Consider the following 19,959-nt stretch of genomic DNA (forward strand, 5'->3'; position numbering starts at 1 on the left):
TCTTTCCCATTTTTATGTGAACAGTGCTGAGGTGAAAGCAGCAGCAGCAACAGAAACTGTCCCCATCCTCACTGTCATCACTTGCTGTGGCTTCCTGTGCAGGCATCTGACACCTGTAAAAATTTCTGCTCTAAGCAGACGCTTACCTGGGGGTGGTACCGACCAATGTCCGTGAGCAGCTGATGAATGAGACGTCCTACCAGAGGTCGAGGGGTGTCAATTCTGGCAATGAGCTGAGGGATTACCTAAGGAAAAGGAAAATAAACTCTCCTGTCATCTCATAAGTTCAGTGCACCAGCTGCTCTGCCCTCTCCTAGAGGCCTCACAGCCTCTAAAGGAGACAGGGAAGCCCATCAGTCATTTTTGAGTTGGTCAGAGGGTAAAACAAGGTTCCAAACTGAAATGTACAACAGCACAATGAGATCACAAGTGTTCTGTGCAAAACTCTTACAGGATCCTACTATGGAAAGATGCATCTTGAAGTATAATGCTTAAATAGGAAATAAAGTATTTTTTTAATTTAATTACAAGAATCATTCTACAAGGCAATCCTGAAACACATTGTGAACTACATCAGAGAAGGACAGTGCTGTTTTATACTTGATCACCACTGAATGTATGTCATCTTTAATTCAAGAATTTTCATTCTTTCTCATTAATATGCCCTAATTTGCATATAAATACAGAAACATTTCTCATTTTTCTGTTCAAGATGCTTGTTGAATCTGTTACAGACTGTTCTGCACACTGCTCTCAGCACTCACCTACAGAGGATTGTTTAGCAAGTGATCATAATGGATATCATGCAACAAATCCCAAACTACCCCTAGAACTGGGATTTCCCTTTGTGTTATTTACCTGCAGCCAAGTGTCTATTTGGATTGCCTTGACTCCTTCTACCAAAGCTTCATTCACATCAGGCCAATGACCATAGTCAAACCACAGAGTAAGGACTCTGAAAAAGAGAAATACTTTTGTTAGGAACAAATGAACCAACACACAACCAAAATGAAACAAAAACTACCAACCAACCAACAAAACCCCATCACAAAAACCCCAAACAAACAAACAAAAAAACCCCCACATTTGCAAGCAACTTTTCTTCCCAGAACCCTCAGATAGCAGGGATAAACCATCTAACAAAAATTAGCCTGGACTGAAGCCTTCACTTAATTCAACCATAACAAAAAAGAGCAGAAATGTGCTCTACCTAATCTGAAACCATATGCTCTTATCACCTGGATTTCATTTACTATGTGCTTTATTATGTACCTTAGGGTGTCTTGTAGGTTGTTTCCTCGAGACAGAGAAATGGATCGGAAGAAACCCTGGACAGCGGGGACTGTGTACATCAAGAGGGTCTTGGATAAATCCTTTTGGAATGAAAATTGCTGCATTAGTTCTATGCAAGCACATCAGCCCACGTGAATCCTAAACTCAAGGGGAAAGAGGAAGAAATATGTGGAAATGTAGACCTCATCCCCATTGGAGCTGACTTCTACTCTTCACAGGACATGTTGCTCCTAGAATTTTATGTTTTGCTTGACTACACAAAGGTCTTTCAGCCTGGCAGGGAAAATGCTGTGAAGTGGTTTTATACTTCAGCTTGTTTACAAAGCTATGGACAACAAAGCAGCCTAAAAACCACCACCTTACTATACCTGGTAAATGAAAGAGATTCCTCAGAGTCTTCCATGAAGGGTCTAAACAGCAGAATTTGTTAATGCACTGTATCACCTATGACAGCCACTTCAGTCTCCACTTTAGGTCACAGCTAATAATCATTTCCATTAATTTAGCCCATAAAATTTTTCTGTGTCTAAGCAGTAAGTACCAATCTCACAACATGAAAAGGGAGGAAAGAGGGTACCTCAGTGACTTTTTTCTGCACTGGGGATGGGATGGGGCTGTTCTCAGTGCTCTCTGCATCGCTCTCGCTGTTGCTGCCCTCAGTGTTAGCGCTGGTGATGCTGGCTCCGCTCGCGTGACGGAGTTTCTTCTTCTCATCTCTGGCCTGGTTTTGATGTTTATAGTGAAGCACTGCTTCAAAGTTCATCACTGCCCAGGCATGCCAGGCCTGCCAACAGGAGAGAACCAAAGTTAGAAGGAAGATGACTCCTTTCTGTAACAGGTGCTTTCTAATTGTTAGATATAATCCCACCTTTCTGTGTCTGCAAACAACAGCAGTAAGTAATACCCTGCAGACTGTTGTCAATGCTTTGGTTTCTCTAATTGCTTGTAATTTGAACTGTCTTATTATCTTAAATAATATCATGTTGAGTTCTTGGCCTGGAACTCCCTTTTGAATATTAAAGCAAATGAGCTCTGTACCAAAAATTAAATTATATTTGCATATACCTTCATTTTTCAAAGGCTAAAATGAAAATTAGTATGTTACGACTTGGGGATGTGTAATAGGAAAAAATACAGGAGATGGCTGCCCCAGAGAAGATATGGCATTAAATACTAATTGAAATATCACAACCCTGAAATCAAAGGCTCTTTGGAGAATTAGCAACAGGGCTGCTTTCCTTGTTCAAGTATACTGACTGAGAATAAGTTAAATTTTTCCATTTTCTTTCTCCTTCATTGCTAACTGACAACAGGAGAGAGTCCCAAAAGCAAGAAGAGAAACTGAATTGTGGCCTAGTTTTACCAACCAGATAAAATTCTAAACAAGAATCTCATGGTTACCTTGGGCCACTTTCTCTATTTTTCAGTTCTGTTTTGGTTTCTTTAATCCTACTGACAGTAACAAGGCAGACAGTTAGAGGAGATCTTCCAATGAAAACCTTCCTTTCCTGTAGTATTTGACTTGATAAAATTTATCTGGAAACTTTTGTGTAATGACCTTGTACCAGTTGCGATCATGCTCCGTTGCAGCACTGTAGTATTGCAAGACTTTGGGGATGGTGCTCTCATTGATGCCTTGCAGGTTCAGCTGCCACTCACCCAGTTTCAGGAAACACCTAGTTAAATAAAGGGATTATTGATTCAAAACCTAAAATGAAAACAGAGCCTCTGGATTAAAAGGCAAACTTGCTATCTGGAGTCTAAAAGACATTCCATATGGTGAATCCAGTCAGGAAGCCTCTCCTGCAGTCTGGATGCATAATTCAAAATACCTCCATGTTGCTTGTAGTGTGGAACTAACTAGTTGAAGGTTTAATTTAAGAGGAAATGTGGGGATCAAACTCTTTTCCTCATCTATATGAGTTATAAAATAAATGTAAGAAGTAGGTAACAGCAACATCAAAATACTTCATCAGTCTGTGCTGATAAAATTCATACATGTGTGCTGGTGAGCTGTACTGAACCCCATGTGAATGAGCCTTCTGGGGAGAACACTGACAGACAATGGAAACACAGAGGAACTGTTCTTCCCCCAGCCAGAACCCCATTAAGTCATTCCCTCCTAGAGGAAAGGAAAAACAACATATTTTTACTACAGTAGGGTGGAGTTGTCAAGGTTTGCGCAAAACTTAATACTTTGCTCCTTCAGAAGGCTTTAAATGCCACAGTTATGTGGCTGTCCTTTCTGTATTCTGAGTTTTCCAGAAAGCATTGTGCAAGACAAATATTATATGCAAATCATTAATTTGTTTTCCATTATAGTCACTAAAAAAATAAGACAATGGTGTTACCAAGGGTTCCCATCCTCATAAAAGCAAATGTAGTGCATACCTCCCTTCAAAAGAATCAAACCTTCAATAGAAAGCACTATGCAATTTTTAATTTAAACTGAAAAAAACCCAGATCTGGCACCTACAGATCCACAGAGAAAAATGGAGAAAGGGTTTTTAATGCAACAGTATTATAAGAGACCATCACATGCTGGGCACCTACTGCCCAAAGCCTTGCTGTTGTGCTTGGCAGCCTGTGTACTTAATACAGATGTGCCAGGAGTGTGGGAAGTGTTTCTTTTCCTAGTGACTGAATCTCCTGAAAAGCAAAGAAACAGACATGCTGAGCTCTCTGCCTTCTGCCAGTGAGCCACAGTGCTGGAAAAATACAACCAGGCACCAGCAACAAATACAAGCTTGTTTAGGCTGATGTGTCCCAGGAACATTTAGTGAACGTTACACGGTAGATAAGAATGTAATACCAAAGCAGCTAAATGAGAAATCCCGTTCTTTTAATCCAAGCATGAGCTTTGTCTGTCTGATATGTGTCACCCTGCACCTCAGGAAAGCCTTCAGTTTCAGTCTAGAGCTAAAGGGTGCCCCAGGAGCCTGTGCTGACCGTGCCATGAGCTTATGGAGCTCCTGTTTGTGCTGTTGGTCCTCGGTGGCGATGGCGTGCTGCGCCTGCTGCTGCATGGTCTGCACAAAGTGCTGCATGTGCTGGAATGCTTCGATCTGCAAAGGGATGATGGAGGCAGTGAGCACCACAGGGCTTCTCAAGGGAGAAAGACAATGTAGAAATTATTTTCACAGAAATAAAAATACATGGTTTTCTTTCAAAGCTTTTCAGACACTGAATCCCTCTAAGATCACTTTACACTTTAAATATGTCCACATAAATGAAGAAGGCAGAGATTATTGTTGTCTTTGAAGTTGCTAAACTGAGGAACAAGTAACTGCATCCTCCTGCTGCCAGGCACATCTTCACTGTCATACAAAGAGCCAAAGGTATGACTGACCACAACACAAGTTAACACCATGCTCTGACGTGCAAGAACTCAACCCTGCCAAAGCAACAAGGCCACCTGTACAGGGAGAAAACTTCAGCAGCAGAGAATGTCCTGTTACTGCCCACACAGTGTCAGACACAGAGATATCCAGTTTGCACCTGAGCATGAACTAAGTCTGGCAATTGCAACAATCAAATGTTTCTAGCCTACAAACCATATCTGACCAGGACAATACTGAACAGACAGGATCACAGAGCCTACCTATAATATGCTAAGGCCAGACAAAAAACCAAAACAAAGTCAAACCAAACCAAACAAAAAAACCCAAAAAAACCCCAACAACAACAACAAATAAACTATTTGAGAAAATAATGCCTGAAGGAAAACTTGCAGCTTCCTCTTCTCTCCTACCTTTCAGCTTTGGCTAGGCTTGAAGTACACACCATGGGACATTAACTTTGACTTGTTTCAACAAATTGAAGTCTAGGTTTCTCCTTCTTATTGAAGAAGTACAAATGTCCATTACTCCTTTGCCACATTATTACACAGGGCAGGAGTGCTAAAGCACTTGCACTACCAAATTCTGAGGGGAAAAAAATCTTTCAAAAATTCCTTGGCGAGAATTCTGGGGTAGGAAAACCCAAGAATAAAAATTTAAGAAAAAAGTATGCACGCTTCACTGGAAAGAATTAATAATAAAGCTCCTGCAATCTGCAAGGTCATTTCAGGTTAGGAACTGCAGAATATGCTGTTTGAAGCCTAATTTACTTCTTTGTATATAGGAATGAACTATGTTAGAGACAAGACCCACCTGCCTCAATGAGCTCAAATGCCTCATCTATCCTGTTCAAAAGTCAGCATGCACACCTCAGTGGTGAAGAAAAAGGGTAAAATAAAAGAAAGGTTCATACTCATAACATTCATGTGATGCACTTCATAACTGGTAACCTAGACAGAAGGGAATGGGGTGGAGGGGTAAATAATAATCTTACAATTAGTTGTGCTAGACATCTATTAAAAATAGACAAAATACATTGCCTAACAGTATCAACACAGAATGTTATCTTTTTATTATGTGCCCCTCTCATATCTAGAGACACACCCAACAATCTGCTCTTCTGTTTCCACTAATACTGAAAACTGATCACCATAAACTGACAGATGGAACACTTAAGACTGAAAGCAGTAGGTCTTCAAGAACAACTGAATTCCTAAATTTGTAGGTATCCTTCCTATGGGATATGGCTCAGAATGCAGCTGCTGGCAAAGGCTCCTTGATAGAAGAAATGTAATAGGGTTTACTTATCCACTTTTATCTGTTGTTTAAGAAAAGACTCTGGTGGAGCTCTGCAAGTGCTGTATGGCTGGTTTCCTTCTAGATGCCAGCTTCTTTCCTGCTGGATTTGACAAGTGCCAAAACAGCAGTACTGAAAACATTTTAGGTCAACAAAGGAACCTTGAACTGCTGAGCTAGAAAAAATGGTAATTTCCCACCTTACCAGCCCACACTAGCAGCTTATTACTTAGGACACCAAACCAAGTGAACCCACAGTTATGTAAAACTACACACATCACCAGCTGTAACTATGTATTATTTATCTATTTTGGCATCGGTTTCCCCCCATCTTCATGGGCTTCACTTATTCTTGCAACTGTTAATTTTGGACGTGTTCTCCCACCCCCTCAATCTTTGTGCCTTCTCTCATTCTGCTTTCCAGCACTGCCCCAGTGTCCTGCACCATGTCCATCTATTTCTTGAGCATAAGTCAAACACTGCAAAATACAATTTCCCTCACAGAGACCCCACACACTTCTGGGGTCATTTACTGAAGCTGGTAAAAGCCAATTTCACTGTTTTACAGAGCCAACAGAACAGGGCCTCAGTAACAGCTCCTTCTGCCTTTTTAATTCAAATAAAGAACAGTTAATCATGGCAATGTTCCCACAGCAATGGCTCTGCTCCAGTGCTGGCAATCCCAAAGGGAGGAAAAATAAAAAAGATGTGGCAGAATATGAGGATAAATGGAGGCTTTAATGTATATTAAAAAAAAAGATAACTTATCCAGTCTGGAGCTTATTGGATTTGATTATGTAAATTCTCTCTGTGTTGCAATGTCAAAAACATTCACCCTGAGCTCTCTGGAGCCAAATTGTTCCCATGACAAAACTCCACGAACTTCTCAGCTGTCTTTCAGTTAGGAATTTCTGATGATCTCTGTAGTAAAAATCAATTCTGCTCAGCAACTAAGTGCAAACTGTTCTGGACATTTCTAAGACTGGTAATAAACCCCCATTTACTTCCCTCTTTTAGTATGTAACCCTGACCCTAGGTACAGTGTAGAGACTCAGCAATCAGAACACTGCATGAAAAGTAAGTAGCAAACCTACAGAGGACCAAACAGCTACTATTGACCATTAATCTTGGCTGCATCTTTTGGGTATCAGCTACTGATTCAGCAAAAATAATCTATCCATACATGAAATAAAATTAGGGCCATGTCTTCTCTGCCTTACAGAGTTTTAAAGGAAATAAAAAGCTTACGATCTGAATAGTAATAAGGAAAGGAATTAATAACTCTCTTTTAGGGGAGCAAAAGTAAAACCTCCAGCCTTGCCTTTGTTCTGTGGGGAACACAAAGAGCTAACATGTATGGCATTGCACGAAACCTGAGCAGTGAAACAGAGCACTGTGTTCTCCTGTACCTTCCGGGCGCTCTTCCACATGTGCTTCATGTACGCGTAAGTCACTTGGGGATGGACTGTTGGTAGTGGGTGATCCAGCTGTCGAGATGGATCTACTCCCAAGAGCAGGACAAGGGTCTTATGGGCCAAAGCCTGGACAAGTGGCAAAAACAAAAGGCAGGTTAAAAACAAGCTCATTGTTACCTCCAGCTCATATTGCTTCAGAATTGCCCCATGCTAAAAAAGCACATCTGACCCTCCAGATACAACACAGACACAGCAGACTCCCTGGACTCAAAAGAATACCACATAATAAACCATATGTTTTCCTTTGGATCAGAGCATTAGATTCTCATTCCAGAAGCCAGCAGAAAGTGTAAAGTCTCTGTTTCAAGTATTTGGTGATAAATTTTGTGGTGAATGTTAAAACAGGGCTGTAATGTTCAACAGTAACATCCCATTCTAGATTCGACTCTCTGCTCTAGCAGAGAGAGCTATTATTAATAATCTCCAGTGTTGCATAAAAACTTCCAGTTATAGCATGCAATAAAAAATTGGCCCAGAGGCTCTCAGGTATAATATCAGACCCACAAAAATAACCTTGGCTACAAGCATGAACTCTATGCTGGTTACAATTTTAGCATTTCAACAATTTCTGACTAGTTTTTTCCTCAGAGGAGAGCCCATCCCACTTGGATCATGAAAGCATTTAGGAATGCTCAAGGCTGAAGCAGCACAGCAAAGCCAATCATCTGAAAAGCTGCTGAAGAGGACAGAGTCAGACAATGCTCACCAGCCTCCCACTCTTGCCACACAAGCTGGCATACTTGAGCCAAGTTCTCATGTCCTCATGAGGATTCACAACAAGAGATCGGACCATCAATATTCTTTGCCAGTCTTCCACGATTCGCTGACAGCCCTGAGAAGAAAAAGAAGGGAGAACTTGTTAATGTTTGGTCTCCAGTGTACTGTACAGAGCCTTGATTCAGAATGTGAAGGGACTTCCATCAAGATAGGCTTCTGTGTCCATAATTCACAGCAGACTGACATTAGGAACCATTTTTTTAACACTGCAGTGCTTGAAGAAGGCTCAGTCCCTGACTCTCAGAATCTGCAGGCAGCTCACTGCTTGCAGTCTAACAACATCCTCTAATGGAAAGAGGAGAAAAGCTCCTAAAGCTGAAATGCATCCAAGAATCAGAAAAACTCTTCATATAATTCCAAAGTGAGTCAAAGTGCCTTCCAAAGTGCCTTCTCCACCTACTAAATGTGGATTAAATCTCAACATGGAGATGGTAGAAAACCGAATAGTTGCAAAGATATTTTTGTTATTGCCCTTTTTCTTTTCCTTGCACGTATTGCTTTTGGAGGCTGGCACCTCTAAACTGGTTTTCTGCCAGAAACTGCAGCTCCAACTGTTGTGCTGCTTCTGCAAGCATTGTCTGGTGCTTGTCTGTCTGATGGAAGAGGCACAACACTGTCAGGGGAGGATGAGTCAGTATTTCAAAGATTTAAGGACACTACAGAGGAGCAGAATTGTGGAAGGAACCATAACAACTAAAGCCATGGTGCTGGGTAGGGTGGCCAAGTACAGGGGAACAGTGATGCTCCAAAGTTTCTATTCAGCCAGAGACTACTTGATTTTGAGATAAACAAAAGATTTTCCAGTGGCAGCAAGGACTTTAGCACCAATATTATTCTTTCCCTTTTTCTTTTCTCCCAAGCTGAGGAATGGGAAGTTAGTCAAAGCTTGTTCCCTGACACTCAAATAAACTTCTTCCAATAGGCATTTAAAAACTATTAAAAAACCACCTATAAAACATTCAAGAACTGTATGTACTGCTTTCAGGACTATGAAAAGCTGTATTCAGACATTACACTCCCTGCCACTTCAGTTTCTTTACCCCAGTGGAATGGTCCCGAGCTTTTCCAGACAGGAATGCAGATGGGAGACTAAAAGCTTTGTCACAGTTTCCCAAACAGCTAAAAAACATACAGCAGGATTTCATAAGGTGGCAGATTGTAGGATTGCCAGTGAAGAACGCTGCACAGGGAAAAGTTCTTCCTTCAGGCAGCATTTCATCTTAGTTATGCCTTTTCTTTTACCCCCTTTTCTTGCAGGAATCACCCACCTCTTTAAACAGTATTACTTTATGTACTACTGCATCTGAGGATATTCACTTCCACTGTAGGGATGCCTCTTGTAAGGAAATAGTGTCAAGTATTTGTCTGATTTAAATTTTCAGAGGTACTTTAGATTTTTGATGTTTAGAGTAAGAAAGGCACAAACTTCTCTTTCAATATAGGAAAATCAACATTGCTAAAGGTCTCTTCTGAAAGGTCAAGGTTAATCATAGCATCATTTAATTGGAAAAGACCTTCACCATTATCAAGTCCAACCATAAACCTAGCACTGCCAATTCTATCACTAAGTAAAGTCCCTAAATGTTACCAATCAGCTGAAAATGTTCTTGTAAGAGAAAATCTTACAATTACAGGACAATCTTTTATTTTACAAGCACGTGAACTCTCTGACCAGTTTTCCAACACTTGGAGAGAATTCACTTCTTAAAATGCAGCCAGCCAGGTAAAATGTTCAAACTAGCCTGATCTAAACCAGTATTCCCAGATCCAATTTTGAGATAAGCAGCCTTGGGGATGTTACTAGTACTCTTCTGTACACATCTATTTCAAGGCTTAGCTCACCCTTGTAAAGTATCATATGAGCAGAGACCTCAGGAAGATTAACCTGAAAAAAAGAGAAGCCCAAACTGAAACCCCAGGCAACCAGGACAAGCACAAAGGAGCTGGAGCACACAGCCATGTGAGCATGGATGCTCCTGGGACGGAAAGAGACATGGAAAGATTTGCTGAGCCACCACACTGACTCAAAAGGAAGCTGTTCATGCCAGCCCACCAGCACCTCCATCTTTGACCTTTATATGGATGTACCTGCAGTCTTTCCCACCAGATCTGGCGGATGATCTCACGGCGTTCTGGTACAAGTTTATACTGGATAACCTCTTCCAGCTCTGACAGCATCTGGCAGGATACCATAGCCTGAAGGAAAAAAATCACATTCCATCCCAATCACTACAGAACAAATCTATAATTAAGGAACAGTATTTTGGCATCAAAATTTAAAGTACATAGGCTGCCCAACAGACAGAGGACCAACTGCTATATACTGGTACCTAGATGACCTGCTGGTTCAAACCCCATAAATGTCAATTCTTATTTCTTTTGAGGGGGTGGACCTCACTTCACTTTTAGTGTGTCCCAAAGCTGTTCTCCTGCAAAGTTGTATTTCTTATCTGACAAAAGCCATTTAGCTTGTGGGCCTATAGAGGTCTTAAGTTTGAGACAAGCACTACTCTGAAGTTTTATGCAACTTTTAGAGACAGTCTGAGGCAGCAATGGAGGGAATGAAGGCTGAGAGCTACACTTACCCCGTAGGCTCGACTGTAACTCTCTCCTGCCATGGCAGTCAGCTCAGCATCCAGCAGGTCTCTGGCTTTGTCAATGCACTGAAATAGAACAAGATATTGGGGCAAAGGTAGTGTGCTTTATCTAGAGTCAACTGATGAAGCTGCTGTTCAACTGTTCCATCTCATGGACAAAGCTGGTGCTGTTCTCACTCTCCAACAAGAACTGGGAAAGGATCTCATAAATAGAAAGATTTGACAGGAAAACAGTATCCAGGGCATATATAAGGGAAGCCAAGGGAGCTTCATTCATCACCTGCACAGTTTGAAGTTTGTCTTCCTAGAAAATCAAGATTTGCAGTATTTCTAATCCTACTGTGATTGTAGAGATCATAATTAACAACATTTGTAGAGGAAAGGTTCACATTTTAGTGTAAGAGAGTTGGTTACAAAAAAAAGCCTCAAGAAATGTCTCTTGATACCACACAATGAAAGAAAATAGCTTTCACTGTTTTACATAACCCAACAGGATTTTATGAATTTTACAGGACAGCAAATTCCATTTCTCATCCTCAAACTAAGACAGGCTCTTCAAGCATGAAATAAATCCTGCTCTAGTTCTAGTCATTATATAATCTCTCACCTATAGCTTTTCCTGTTCAAAATGTTAAAGGTTAATCACAAACTCTACCCTTTTGAATGCCTGGTTAATTTTACTGTGCACATCATCCAAAAATCTATGTACGGGTTTTGACAGCACAGATTGAATTACTCCTTTATCTAAGCTGGCAAGCCAGCACAAAATTCTGAGAAATGGGACTTCAGCTTCCTTGGAAAGTAAACAACATGTTTCACATCTACAGAGTCACTCTGCAAATCTCCTCTGTGACAAACAAGCATTACAAATACAGCTCTGTTTAGTAAACTCATTCCTTGCCTTGGTACCTCAATCTAAGATTTGAGATTTATCAGTGCTACCAGAAAAATTAAGATTATTGTATGTGATATATATGAGCACTTCACTGAAAAAGATGCAAGAGACAGAAGCACACAAAAATCCATTAGGAATCTTACAGGTGTCTCAGGCATTCCCAGCAATTTACAATCAGGGCCTTGTAGGACAGAACCTCTGCTGAGATAATCCTTGTGCCCTGCCTGTCTAGAGAAGAGGCACAGAAGTAAAAGAAGCCAAGAAATTACTAAGGCATTCTTATGTTCTACAGCACTGGACAACTGCTGTGAATACATTCACTGCTACATTTCTGGAAATACAAGATCAAATCTATCATCCAGGTCTAATATATCCATGGAAAAAAACATTATTGGGCATTTCATAGGTTCTAGCCAACTGCTTTACTACAGCCTGGTTTTCCATGAAACTCTGTAGCCTAGATCATCTTAATCCAGGTTTTGGAATACCAACAAGGAAGATAATTACTTGCTGAGCCAGTGAGAAAAGGTCTTGATGCAGTGCCAGTACAGCCCTGTAGAAAGCACCATCGTGGGTGTCCCTGGGGATCATGCAGGTATATTCTTCCATGCTGTCCCACTGACCTGCAGAGACACAGATATCCTCAGTAACACAACAGCCTTCTCTGCAATGTGGGAACACAACAGAACTATGATGTGGTGCTTAGACATCAGTTCCTAGGCCTGGGTGTTGTCTGGTACTTCTGCATTTAAGTCAGCTCTGGAACATTTGTCTTTGGTAGGGACGCTATTATATACATAAACATACACACAGCCAGACAAGAAAAACATAGGTATTTTTCTTCCAGACAAATTGCTATCCTTGTGAAAAAGATTCTTTAATTCTTAATGATGGAACAATTAAATTCTGCCACTTCCAGAACATTTGAATCAATTAGTGCCCTACAAAGCAAAAGATGAATTTTTCTCAGCAAAGGCTGGCAGAGAGCAAGTGATTCATCTCTTTCTCTAGTAAATATCTTGCTAACAACACAAATGAACATTTGGACCACTACAGATTTATTTCACTTAAGATTGTCTACTCAGCAGACACAACCTCTAAAATGCTCAACAGATACTGTTCTCATTGTAAATAAGAGTCTGCCACAAATCTGAGAAAGTCTTTTTATGTCATTTCCAGCCTGAGCTCTGTTCAGTGTAAAGCCAAGCAAAAGTGAGCATTTAAGCAACTGATCATGCTCAGACCACTCTGCTACTGGAGACCACACTGGGAGACTTGATATAAATGAAGGTTTTCCAAAGGACTTCAATATAGAATGACACTTATTTCATTTCCCAATGTAAATAATGTGGTTCCTTGATATTGTTGTTTCCTGTATTCTGTAGTTCTGAAGTTAAAACTGTCTGTGCTTGCACTCATGGGCACACCAGCACAGGAGGATACATTACCTAGACCCCAAGCAGCAGCAGCAGCCATCCTGGCCATCTTAGCTTGAGTTTCATCATTCACCTGGGTCCACTTTTCACAGCATTGCTGGTGGAGCTGCCCCCTAGGAAGAATCCACAATTTCTCATCAGCAAAAAGCCTCTTCCAAGAATTCTGCCCCATTAAACAACCACTTCCCACTGATAAGACAACAACCAGTCCCATCATTCTTTTTATCATCTTTCTTTGAGTGGAGAATAGGATTTGACTCCTCTGGCCAACTCAACCATGCTATCTGATGACAAATATCAGAAAATAATTTTAAGACATGCTATGTTTTGAAAAAACATATCCAAAAAGAAGTTTGCATTTGACCCTCAGAGGCTGTTAATGCATACTTTAAAACCAGACTGATAATGCCAGTCTGTAAATACAGAAAAAAAAAAATCTCAAGAAAACAAACAAAAAAAAGGATGCTTAAAATTTTTGCAAGTGTCAGTAGAAGAAACATATGATCTGGATAGCTTGGGCATGGCACCTACTAGCAAACATTTTGAATTAACACATCAAGTCTGAAGACAAAGACTGCAGAATGAATGTTGCTGTAACCTCAGATAAAGACTTGTCACGGCAAGATCTCAGAGGGCATCTGAATCTTTCATCTCCAGCGGAGAGGAAGCATCAGGATTTTTTATATTATTTCTTTCAAATCAACTGTGAATGCTGCACTAATCAAACCAATTACCCTGGGTGTTGCAGTTCCAGGATTTCTCATGCTGGATACTCTGTAGCAGAGAAACAGCTGCCAGCTGTGAGGGAGAACAACTTGCCTTCCCTAGTGTCATCCTCTTCCCCTCCCAAAAAGGAAGATGAGTTAGTCAAACAGAACCAATGGGCTGCCACAGGCAAGATAGTCATTCTGACAGCTTAATGGCCCAGGAGGAAAAAAAAAACCACAAAGCAGATGAAAAACCAAGCCAAACCTAGCAACAGCAGTAAATCAGGACCTCAGAGATGCTGATAAAGCACTATGGCTCCTACAGGAATAACTACATGAGGAGATAAATGGTTAAGAATGCTTTGTACTCTCAAAGTATCACAGCAGAGTACTGAAATAGTAATGCTACACAATAGAATTTATCTGCCTTCTCCTGTCAATCAGACTCTAGCAGCACAGTCAGTCAAGCTGAACGCTACTGAAGGGTATCAGCAGCCAAACTATGGAATTGTCAGCCTCAGGATGGCATCTCTAGAGTCAGCTGCAAGGCAGCAGACAGCTCTTTGCAAAAGCACTTATGAATTGTAAAAACACCTGCACAGAGTTGGAACTCAGTTATACAAGATATCTTGTATATCTTGTATCAACAAGATAACTTAAGAGACTGATTGATCTGGTCACTACAGACTATCAACAGGTCCACAACATCTTGCTCCAACAGAAGAAAAATGTCCTTTTGTTGCTCCATACATTTGCTGCTGTCACATGAATAAGGAGGAGGTTCAGAAAGGACACTTAAGACAAATACACATCCTGCAGGAGGGAAAAATTCTTCAAATCCCTTGTGAGAACTGCCTACTCGTATAACAGCTGATTGAGGAATGCTCAGTAAGAGGATCTATTTTCCCTACCAGAAAAGCTACACCCTACATGTCTCACCCTTGTTTAGAAACAAAAAGGGCAGGAAAATGCTGCCAGAATTAGGTTTCTCAAACAGTTCTCGTTTCTAGCAGTAAAATGACTTTAGTGAAGAGGAATCTCCTTACTGTGGTGCCATCCCCTGGGTTCACGTCAGGACCCATCAGGAGACAGCTTGTCACATGCAAAGTTAAGTAGAAAGGCGGAACCTGGACGAACCCACACCTGCCCCTGGGTAGAACTGCACGCCACAGTGAGCAGGGTGCCTTCTCCAATTATCTTCTTGGAACTGAACAGCAAGAAAAAAAAGAAGCCCCCAGTTAAGCAGTAAGCTGTAAGTCACCAGCAGCTCACCCTCTCACAAACACTGATTCGAATCAGTTACGTGTTGAGAACTGACATCTGACACAAAACTTGAAATACTAAATGTTCACAAAGACAAGGCTTAAGAAATGCTGAAAAAAGACTCGAAAGGAAAACCTCATCCTTCTACAAGGCACTCAATAAACACAGGAAACTCTTGTGTTTTAATCAGTTTAAAAAGAAGGGTCACAATGAGCTCCTTTTATGACTGTTTCTGACAAGTTCTGCTCAGTTAATGTTTCCTCCATCTACAATGTCTTTTTCTGTTATAAATGGGGTTGAGCTGATTATAAGATTGCAGATTCTCTTCCAGAGAGACCTTAACTCACCAGATGGCCACTCCCAAAAGGCTTAGAGATGCTATTACCAATTCTTACTGCATGAACAAAGTGAGATGCCACACCAACACTCAAAGTAAGCGGGAGTAAATAGGAATTCAGGCAAAAATTTTGCACCTGAATGACAGCATCCAGAGAACAGAGAGCAAGCATTTTCCTCAGTCCTCAGGCATTCTCCTCTTACCATTCACCAAGTGCTTCCAAGCAACGCATCCGTCCCAGCATCAGCTCAGGATCATCTTTGTTTGTGTCCATTTTCTTGTCATAGGCCACCAGAGCATCTTCCCACTCGTGAAGCTTTTCATACCAGGTAGCTTGAATTTCCTAAGGAAAGGGAGAAATAAGTAAATATTAACAACAGGATTAACACTGATCACTCTATGTTAACTACCATAGCTTTTCCTAAAAAATTCTGTGTCTATGCTGGTCACTTCACCCTTTTATCATTCTAAATATCCTCATGGACTTGTGTGATACACAAGTCTGTGATACAGAGAAGAACCCTGAACTAGTGTGAAAACTGGAATCCTGGCATTGCTCCACCTGGCCAGAAGTGAACTCAGGTTTACCTGAGGGATTAATCCAACATCACCCCCTTACTCAGAGCCACTGAAATACTAGCTTAGCAGCTGGTGCTTTTCTTTTTGGAGAGGTAGAGTGAGTGGAACAGGAAAAAGGGTAAATCTGTAACATATTCCACCTCCCCTTGTTGCACATACCTGTATTCAAACAAGAAGAACAGCCTTGCATTCAGGAATGGAATGACTAATCAGAAAAAAAGCCCCAACTTTGCATCTGGCTACTGCTAGGCAATTACTTAATACAGCAGGTAGTATGAAGCTGGGCCCAATCACCCTTCACAAGGGAAGGCAAAGGTTGGTAACAAAGCCATTAAAAGTTAGCCAAGCAGTGATCCTTATCAGCTAAACACTTTTCTTCAATCTTTCTTTCAAGACTTTGTTTCTCATTTTCAAGAAATAAAATGCCTTAATATATTTCCATGCTTTTCTCTGCCAGTGTTTTTCTGCTCAGCCCTTGGCAGCTCATGTCTTGACACAGGCTGCAGAGCAGATTCTTTTCCCAAATCTGTGGGCAGGGTCATTATAAACCATGCTTTGCATGCCAGGCCTTCCACTTAGCCCTTTAACTTCTCAGCTAAGTCATATTTCAATTAAGTCCCTGAAAGCAGAGCTCACAGCTCCTCTTAATTTCTTTTCACTGCCAATTCTGGAAAACTCTGTGCTTTGAACTACATTTATTGCTAGACTGTATTGCTGCTAAAGAGTGAAGTCAGAATTAGGTAATGCAGAACTTTGCTCAGTCCACCCAAGGAATTATAAGAAGCCGCAAAGATGTTCTGAAATCTGTACTTCTCCCAGAAAGGACTTATTTTCCAGTCTAGGTCAAAATCACACATAATCCTACACTAGAGGATTTCCACCATTTTGTGCTTATACCTGGTTCCCACTTTCTAGTGGTTACCACTTAAAGAGGCTGGTCTACAGCTGCCTTCCTTTTCCTAATCATCCTAAAACACTGCAACAATTACCACTGCAAAAGCATCTTTTTACCAGTAGAACTGTCAGGAGAGCATAGGTGATTTGGTCCTTGAACACAAATTAAATGTCTCATAAAATGAGAAGAAATAATAAAAGGCACATCATTCTGAGAAAGACACAGAACATATACATAATGAGCTTATTTGATTTTGGTGAGCAGTCTAAATTGTAAGAGACTGGTTAACTTGCTATTCTAAATACCTGTGGAACACTTTTGAGAGAGACTAGAGGTTAACTTTCATTAAATCTTTACCTGGAAGATGTTGATGCAGTTTCTTAAATCCTTCAAGCTTAAAACAGGAACTTACTCCCTCCCTTCCCAGCTTATCCTAAACAAAAGGACTTGTGTTGTCAAGTTGCTAGCTGCTCAGAGCTGCATTTAGTATCAACTACAGCTGCAAAATTCTCCTCAAATCAGATTCTTGCAGCCCTCTCTATACCCAACATTTGCTGCAAAATGTCCATTGAACAACCCTGGAGGTAGCAAGGCCTACACTCATTGTTTATGAACAATGAAATATTAGAAGCAGGGATAGAACCTCAATGTGATTGACTGAGAAAACACCACCACCCACCAAAAAACTAACTACAGAAACCATAAAAACATGAGACATGAAGAAGCAGATTATCCAGCAGGACTCACCAGCTCCCCAAAGTGCTTCATGGCATATTCCAGCACCCCTGCAGCTGCTTCTGGCTGTTGGAGTTTATTGTTAATGCTGGAAAGGCAGGAAATGAAAGATGATTTAACACAATTCACATATTAAGTGTTGGTAGAAGCTTCTACTTGGTGATACCAAGCTCTATAATTTAGAAATACCAATGGAACACTTTTTGTTTAGACTTCCACATGAACAAATAAACTACATAAGCCATACAATGACCATATATTTTCAAAACAATAGGTGCACAAGTTCTCTGCACACAGTCTGAAGACTTGTTACATAGACTGGAGATTTTGTTACACAAAATAGAGATGGTATTGATTATCAATTCTATGTAACAGCCTGCATAGTGTGAAGAATAGTTGCCAATAATTTTAAAGGCATGATTTTTCAAACAGCTGTACTTAAGAGCTTTACATTTTTAACTTTTTTCCTCCCCATTCTCTTAAACAGACCACCAACTCCTCTAAAAATCAGAGCAGAGATTGTAATGATGCAGGAAACAGTCTATATCATTAAAACAGCTGACAAATGTCACCAGGAAACGAGATAAAAAGTGTGCAACCCTAATTTCAGTTTCACATTTCATACACAGCCTGTGCATTGGTACTAACCAGCAGTGGCACTTTTCTTTTGCTGGTTTTTGCCAGAAACTGCTGCCATCACAACCAATCCTCATTCTGCACCAGGAAGGCATTTGTTTTGCATGACCAGCCGAATTTTATGAAGCACAAGCAAATAGGCTACTCTTGAACCTGATTCTCTAGTTCATGATGTACAGCCATTCTCTTAAATAATTTCTATTTCACATTGGTTTTCTTATTTTACTATCAGAAATGGGATACTCAGTGAGTAGCACTACTCCTAAACCCCAATTTAATGAGCAAATTAACTTTTTATTAAGCTTCTGCTATTTTATAAAGCTGGTGTATGAACAGCCTGTGGTTCATTATCCTCCTCTCTCCCTACTGACTCTGGAGAACCAGAAGTGCAAATTGTTCAAAGCAACATCACAACACCTGAGCACCTACAACACATCCTACAGCTCAACATTAACATTAGTTCACGTTTGGAATTAATTAACAAAACAAAACATGGCAACAGAGAGCAGTGCAAAGAGACTTTCAGAGGTCTTTCAATAGGACCATAGACACAGGCAGCTCTTTTCTTTCTCTTGCCTGCCATCATCAGAATGGCTGCATGATTTCCCCCTTATAAGAGGGGAGGGGATCAATAACAGAAGTATGAAAGACAGTAATACACAAAAAAAGGGAAATTTTTCAAATGAATGGCACATTTCTTCTGCCTCTGGAAGCCTCCTTTCCTGCAAATAAAGAATCAAGCTCCTAGGCATACTCTGGACACCTTTGAAGGTTAAGCAAAATACTCTTGGAAAATTTGCCTTCAGGTTGGTTGAGCTACAATCAGATTTAGCCAGCCTAAGAATACCCCATAACCACAGCTCCTAATGACTGGCACCCAGCAATGGGCAGCACTTGAAACAGACCCATGCCATTTTTTTTAACAGGACAGTCAAAGATCACACTAATTCCAGCTAGCTTCCCAAGGGAAAGCTTGGCAGCAGCCTCATAAAAATGATAAATGGCTGTCACATTTCATGACCTGATGATTTAAAGAGCCATTGACAGACACATTCCAGCAGGTCAGACAGTTAATTTCTTCCAAGTTATCTTTCTTGACAATGCTTCCTGACAAAATTGACCATTTTCTTTTATTATCTGACAATTAGAGCTGCCCTTCTGTCACTACCTGGTGCACTCAATTACTCCTTTTGTTCCTTACTTTCTTGGCTGTCCAAAACAGAATTAAGTGTCTCAAATCTATTTATGGTTAGGTTTAAGCAAAGGAAAGGAAAAGATGGGGAGGGAAAGGAGAAAGACTTTGATTTACAAGAATACACAGCAGTAGTTGTTAATAATCATAAATTACTCTCCTGTAACAAATTACCTAGAACACAGTGAGCAGTGGCAGGTAATTTTGTGGACAAGGATAAGCCTCTGACTGGGATAAGCCTCTCCTGGCAGCTGCTTTTCTCTGTGTTTAAGACCATTTCTGTGACAGCAGTAAATGTTGTGGCTCCTTGCTCCCAGCCCATTTTGTTTACACACTATTTTAACCTGGTACATTCAAAACACAGATTAATACAAGATTCTGTGCTTTCCTTCTCTTTCACCTTCCTTCCATGAAGGCACTGCTCCTCTCCCTGCAGATCTGAGGAGTCTATGCTCAGACAGAATCCTCCTAAATATTAAAACACTTTTAAAAGCACTACAGAGCTGTT

At 40.7% G+C, this 19,959-nt stretch overlaps 1 protein-coding gene across 3 annotated transcripts in view; it reads right to left on the reverse strand.

The window, feature by feature from the left end:
- Positions 1-19,959, reverse strand: part of MTOR (mechanistic target of rapamycin kinase) — a 63,280-nt gene that overhangs the window by 10,188 nt on the left and 33,133 nt on the right. For all 3 annotated transcript variants that reach the window (XM_014257271.2, XM_005528295.3, XM_014257272.2), the window contains 14 exons: positions 17,636-17,711; positions 15,618-15,757; positions 13,120-13,220; positions 12,179-12,294; positions 10,765-10,842; positions 10,268-10,375; positions 8,109-8,234; positions 7,337-7,468; positions 4,243-4,358; positions 2,852-2,969; positions 1,871-2,077; positions 1,273-1,373; positions 859-955; positions 147-245 (listed from right to left, as the gene is read on the reverse strand). In XM_014257271.2, the coding sequence (XP_014112746.2) occupies positions 147-245; positions 859-955; positions 1,273-1,373; positions 1,871-2,077; positions 2,852-2,969; positions 4,243-4,358; positions 7,337-7,468; positions 8,109-8,234; positions 10,268-10,375; positions 10,765-10,842; positions 12,179-12,294; positions 13,120-13,220; positions 15,618-15,757; positions 17,636-17,711 (1,615 nt within the window). The remainder of the gene's footprint in view (positions 1-146; positions 246-858; positions 956-1,272; positions 1,374-1,870; positions 2,078-2,851; positions 2,970-4,242; positions 4,359-7,336; positions 7,469-8,108; positions 8,235-10,267; positions 10,376-10,764; positions 10,843-12,178; positions 12,295-13,119; positions 13,221-15,617; positions 15,758-17,635; positions 17,712-19,959) is intronic.

This window comes from Pseudopodoces humilis, chromosome 24, assembly GCF_049639895.1.
Source record: "Pseudopodoces humilis isolate 2021_Gansu_Grassland_sample_001 chromosome 24, ASM4963989v1, whole genome shotgun sequence".
NCBI classification, from domain to species: Eukaryota; Metazoa; Chordata; class Aves; order Passeriformes; family Paridae; genus Pseudopodoces; species Pseudopodoces humilis.